We start from the raw sequence: 5,855 nt of genomic DNA, 5'->3' as shown, positions 1-5,855 counted from the left end.
TGACCTTTTCATTAATATCAAATGGTGTTTTGATTTATGTTAATGGTGCCTTAAAATATTTACTGCTTGATAAATGAAGGTGAATTATTAGTTCGCATATGATTAAATTTGAATGTGTGAGAGCTCCAGGATAAATTGAATGATAAATTATCCTTAGCCATTAATATATTCTGAATTCAATCGACATTCAAGTGTCCCTGGACAGAATAAAAAAAACTGTATCGATTGCAAATCTGCTCAAGGACAAAATTAGGTCTTGTCATTTAGCTGTCTCCACGTCACCCCTAGGCAAGGTGTCAGCATTAGCAGAACTTTATTTGAAGAAATTCGTTTATTTTAAAGGTTTTTCCTATGACAGCGGCGAATCGGTCTTCAAAAGTTGCGGGCTATCCATTAAGTTAGGTTACTGGTGAGGTTTAAGAGGACTGACTTTTTTTCGTCATGATGCAGCGTCTCTTCGTCAAAAATTAAGGGATAACTTTCGTTTGGATAAGAATGCAAGTCGCAGAAGTGAAAGCCAAATTTATTTGAGATTAGTTACAATAACTTCAGGAACGTGCACTTACAAATTTTGATTTAGATCTTGGAGCTATTTCCAAATCCTGTGGAGTTTCAGAAATGATAACTACTGTGTGAAAAACTGAGGAAGGTGAACCAGGATATCAAATAAGGTATTCCTGATGGACAGCAGTGAAGGTGAAGAACTACACCCGTGAAGCTTCTTCGTTGCATTGGATGGACATCATCAAGCAGTCCAGAGGAGTAATATGGTCGTCACTCTTCTTCTTATTTTCCTATAAATGGCAGAATGAGATTAGCTATGAATGTGTCACAAGAAACATAGAGAATCTAACAGGTAATTTTTTTTCTAGAGGGAACCAATACGTTTACTGTAAATAACTCGGTATTACTATGTACACTTTTTCGTTTGTTTTTACACTAAAAAAACTGTCATTGAAAAATAAAGACTTGTAATTATGATGTTGCTTACGACTGGATGCCACAATATTTTATAAGAAGATAATAAAATTACGGATCGTCAGATAGGATACTCCGTCTAATACTTCCATCTTAAGAACTTCCACTCTCTCTCTCTCTCTCTCTCTCTTGGGCAGACTTTCTCTTCTGTCTATACTCGAGTAGATTTCCATCTTTCTCTGTCTCTCTCTCTCTTTTCACTTGTCATAATCTTTCTCCTCTGTCTATACTCAAACAAACCTCCATCTTTTGTTTATCATTATCAATCGTTGTTCTTACCAGCAGTAGGAATACAACACTGGCATCCAACTCCACCACAACCAGCAGGATCTACTCGACCATTGCAGACATGTTGTCTGCTAACATTGGCCTTCAGTCTGTAACAGTAACCTCCCTGATTTTTGCAAGAATCCTGGCGAGTGCATACTGGTGGAAATAACAAAGATGAAAGCATATCAATTATCGTTTCTATTTGCATTAGTTTTGTTCGTTGTGAATTAATTATTGTCATTCAATTTTTCTACGAAGTGAAAAGCTAAGCTAAATTACTGGCAAAGTAATTATATGTTAGTATAGCACAACCTTCTTCATTGGCATTTAAGATTAAAGAAAAATTATGCATGACTTTAATCCAAAAAAGAAACTAACTTTCAACATATGCTGTTGTCTAAGGAAGCAAAACCACAGGAGATCTTATATTTCACTTCAATAATATATCTACCTTGTCGATGAAATTATTTCATAATCTTGTAGGGTACAGAAAAGTCCTTCCTTTACTTTTCAAAGATTCTCACTTACGTTGTCTTTGCTCTGCTTTTGCAAGTCCAAGGCGTCGCAAATTCACTTTGTCCAAAATATTCAGCCTCCGAAGGGTTCGGGTGCTTGACTGTCTTCTTCCCTCCACGACTAACCTTAAGAATTACCTACCTGTTTACCGGGATTTTTTTCCCCCTTTTTTGATGATATCAGTAATGAGGAAAAGTTAGTATTGCTGAAATAAGACATTTTCCTAGTCGTATAAACACGAAGAAGATCCCTGGCTAAGGATCGCAGCAGGACCCAAGTTTATGATACAAAGGTTATGGCATTTATCGAGTAAGAAGATCCTGCTCAAGCAAACAGATCTGTCAAAGCTTTATCAACTTTCGGAGTATATTTCTGTGCATAAAAAAGTCTTTTAATACGAAACATACTTTTGGTCCTGCAACAGGCGCAGTCGGCACCATAGCAGAAATAGGAATCTAATTCTCTGTCACAGGTGGCCCAGTCCGCTTTCTTCAAGCAGACTCCGTTATGATTTGCACAACGTTGTCGTCGAATGCACCTGCTGGCATCTGCGCAAAAACAAAAAGGTTTCAATCCCAAGTATCAATGGTAGGCCTGTAGTGCCGGGAAATATGTATGTAGCTCGAGCTGGCCTTAAAAGGGGAATGAATAAAATTTAGACTCTGCTTGGAAACCGAAATTTTGTTATTCTTTGCTACTCAACGCTTTCTAAATATAGTGCAAAAACAAGTGCAAACATACATATACAGACGCACACACACACACACACACACACACACATATATATATATATATATATATATATATATATATATATATATATATATATATATATATTATTCTCTCTCAACACTTTTCAAATATAGTGAAAAAAACAAGTGCAAACATACACACACAGACACATACACAAACACACACATTATATATATATATATATATATATATATATATATATATATATATATATATATATATATATATAATATATATATTTAAAGTGTGATGGTTGTTGTTTATAAGCAAACAGAGTGTTTACAGTTATGTGGTATTGACAAGGTTAGGTGAGGAAAGGTACGGGTTGCCTTGAACACCCCTAGATTTTTTTACTCGCCCTTTCCAACATTTTGCCATTATCCAATAGGCCCTTGGCTCTATCAATCCGGATAATTGAAGGATTACTGTACATATATTTGTATACGATTTTTGGGCATAGTGCTTCATAATATATTGAAATTTCTCTCTCTCTTCAACATTTTTTCTCTAAACTGACAACTGAGAAAGTTGTTAGACAGTTGCCCACCGAAAGCTCTGCGATACAAGGCACAGGTGTGTGTCTTACCTGGAACAGATCACAGGTGCCAATCTGTCTTACCTGGAATGCAGAGGGAGCACTGTCCATAACAGCCTTTTCTGATCACAGTGCCGGCGCATGTCCCAACGCCTCGCACAAAGCAGTAGCCGCCCAGATTACTGTAGGCTGGCTTCATGACGCAAACTGTTGAAATACAGAGAAAGAGTTCTTTCTTTCTTGCTTTAGACTCAAAATTATATCTTCTGTTAGAATACCACAGACTAGCAAAAGTCTTAGCTTAATCATGACATGAAGGTACTTGCAAAAGTCAAAGGATTGTATACGAAATTTTAATGTAATTCGTTTGGAAATGTGTCTCTATATCTAATTAAATAACACAACCATCTTCATAAATATTCTATGTCGAATAAAGGGTCTTTTTTTTTTAACTAGTGGCACGATACTGAATCTTGACACTAACGCGTTGATTAGAGCCTATACAGTAATAAAAATAAAGCTTTTATAATTAATTTATTTATACATTTGTATTTTGCAATACTAATAAATGAAATTTATTGGTTGTAAAAAGTAATATTAAAGCTTCCATTATATAATCCCGGAAAAGCCACTTATTTATCTTTTTATAAATTTGTTTTGAATGTTATCTCTGTATTTCGAGATATTTAAGATAAAAATTTGTTAATCATTTGTATGAAACTGTATAATTGAGCTTCATACAACTTGTTCATGAAAATGAAAATCATTATTGGTTTCCTTCCAGTCATAAAGAATTACTAATAATTTCTGGACTCAGCTGCGGAATCATATGAGAGTTTTAACGATTTTTGCCTCTTGGTCAGCAGAGCTCAAGGCAAGTTGTCCACACCAGGCTTTGTACAACCATGAACAGCTTGCCACAACAGGACAAGGGCCCGTGTCGTCGAAAGGACAGCTTAATACAAATGGAAAAGCTGAAGATGGCTTTAAAGCCTTTGAAAAGGTTTTGATGCTTTTTGTATTGAACTTGACTATAAATAGATGGATAAGGAAATGGCTGTTGCTGATTTATCTCTCCTAGTTCCGTCTTTTCCAGGGAAAAATTCTTGGAGCAAAAAATAAAAATGGCTAGTCTTGGAGAAATATGCTGATGTTGTAAATTAAAACACTTTTTCAGTTTTTTTAATAACTGGGTCTTATTAAAATTATCAACTCTTCGCATGTATAGATTTGACCTCTTGAGTTCTTGAATAAATCTGATAGGCTATACGATTGATAAATAATAAGATTAGTTTCAAAATGTTTTTCATACAGAATATCAAGTTTAGTATTTGAGGAGGATATGTATATTAAGGCTGTATTTGATTCGAATTGGATCTAGAGAGTAAACTCAAGATTTAGAAGTTCCCAGGTTTTATCAGCATGGTTAACATTGAATAAGCACTCCTACTTCTAGAATTTTACTTCTACCCATAATTTTTTTTCCGCAAACTTTTATTTGAAAATACTTATGTATCGTCCTCTCTTATGTGAGTCGACTGATTCTTGTACATTTTTTTGATATTTTATTATCTTTTTTTTTTTTACTTTGAAATGTAGAATCTCGTATTTTTATTGGTCTTGGGAAACGCTCATTGCTTTTGTCAGCACAAAAGGTGTGTACTTTTATAACTAACAGCAATCTGGTCAGTTAAAGTTCGCCATGCAGCAAAAGAGACGCGATACTTACAATTTCTTGGAGACAGCAACACAGATTCCACTGATCACACTTACTTGCGTCTACCTGCGGATGGGTACAGAGAATTCGGGTAACAAAATTTTCCTCCTTCTCATAAGTTACTGATATGCGTGGCAATCACTCTAAAAATGATAATGCCATCAGTGAAGTGCAGCTGGAATAAATTTACAAGTTAATAAGACAAATGGGCTTTATGGTATCTTGTTTCCTGGCGTGTCAGACAGCAAATGATTTTTAAGAGTTCCTTGAACCTAGTATTTAAATTTACCTGAAGGGGCCGTTAACTATGTTTGGGTAAAACGGACAACAAGAACTAAACAGTAACCAAAGGTCGTTTTGTGGGAAGGTGATTGCTACGGAAGAGGAGCGAAGACCACCACTGACATTATTTTAAGTAGACATTAATTCTTTTGCTTGGCTTCCTAAACTACATCTGGCAAAATCTGAATTAGTGGTCGCATTAATGTATAGAATAAGTTCAACGAACTTCCACTGAGCACTTCCTCTTTTGCAATGAATCCCAACACAGCAAGCTGAGTACCTTGCGGAATTCGACACTGAGCCTTTTTATCATAGCATTAGCCCCTTTCTGTCTGGACATTAGCTTTTTAGTTGTTGAAAAGACCAAACTGCAAGAATTCTGGCCAGGATTTCAGTTCCTGAGCTACTCTAGTAATTAGGAAGTTGGAGCCACCTTTCCCCACACCATGAAAGATATCTCCTGCACCACTTCAGAAAAAGATACGAGCAAGTTCTATGCATGAAGATGGGCCAAGTGATTCACTGAATAAAGAATCAACACTGATTATCATCACTGGGGAAATCAACTTACAAAAATGGTCCCTATTTTATTTCCTTTAAGGGGGCATATATGGACTAATCTAGCTTTGGCTTGCGAGAAAATGGGTCATTGTATGAGCCTAGACAAAGATTTACACTGGTAAACAAATTCAGCTAAAGGATAGTTACAATGCAAAATTAAGCTGATATATATTCAGAAATGAAACAAATTTTGTTCAAGAAAATATCTTTCCCCCGGGAAACCTACCCTTATATCACTTAGTT

General features: G+C 35.6%; 1 protein-coding gene across 1 annotated transcript; it reads right to left on the bottom strand.

Annotated features, from left to right (window-relative positions):
• Positions 1–507: 507 nt before the first annotated feature.
• Positions 508–4,848, bottom strand: LOC136839284 (uncharacterized). Its single transcript, XM_067105096.1, has 5 exons — positions 4,826–4,848; positions 3,137–3,259; positions 2,172–2,312; positions 1,258–1,404; positions 508–794 (listed from the first exon to the last, which is right to left on the bottom strand). The coding sequence occupies exons 2-5, from the start codon at positions 3,249–3,251 to the stop codon at positions 787–789; spliced, it is 411 nt and encodes a 136-aa protein (XP_066961197.1). The 5' UTR covers positions 3,252–3,259; positions 4,826–4,848; the 3' UTR covers positions 508–786.
• Between the last annotated feature and the right edge of the window lie 1,007 nt (positions 4,849–5,855).

Source organism: Macrobrachium rosenbergii, chromosome 6 (genome assembly GCF_040412425.1).
Source record: "Macrobrachium rosenbergii isolate ZJJX-2024 chromosome 6, ASM4041242v1, whole genome shotgun sequence".
NCBI lineage: Eukaryota > Metazoa > Arthropoda > Malacostraca > Decapoda > Palaemonidae > Macrobrachium > Macrobrachium rosenbergii.
This window is presented reverse-complemented; position numbering and strand designations above follow the sequence as displayed.

Bases quoted from the DNA above. Each gene is read 5' to 3' on its own strand.
- LOC136839284 (XM_067105096.1), bottom strand. From the start codon at position 3,251: ATGAAGCCAGCCTACAGTAATCTGGGCGGCTACTGCTTTGTGCGAGGC. The intron at 2,313-3,136 runs GTAAGACAGATT...GTTTTTGCGCAG, and splicing joins GTGCTCCCTCTGCATTCCAG to ATGCCAGCAGGTGCATTCGA. The intron at 1,405-2,171 runs GTATGTTTCGTA...TATTTCCACCAG, and splicing joins CGCCTGTTGCAGGACCAAAA to TATGCACTCGCCAGGATTCT.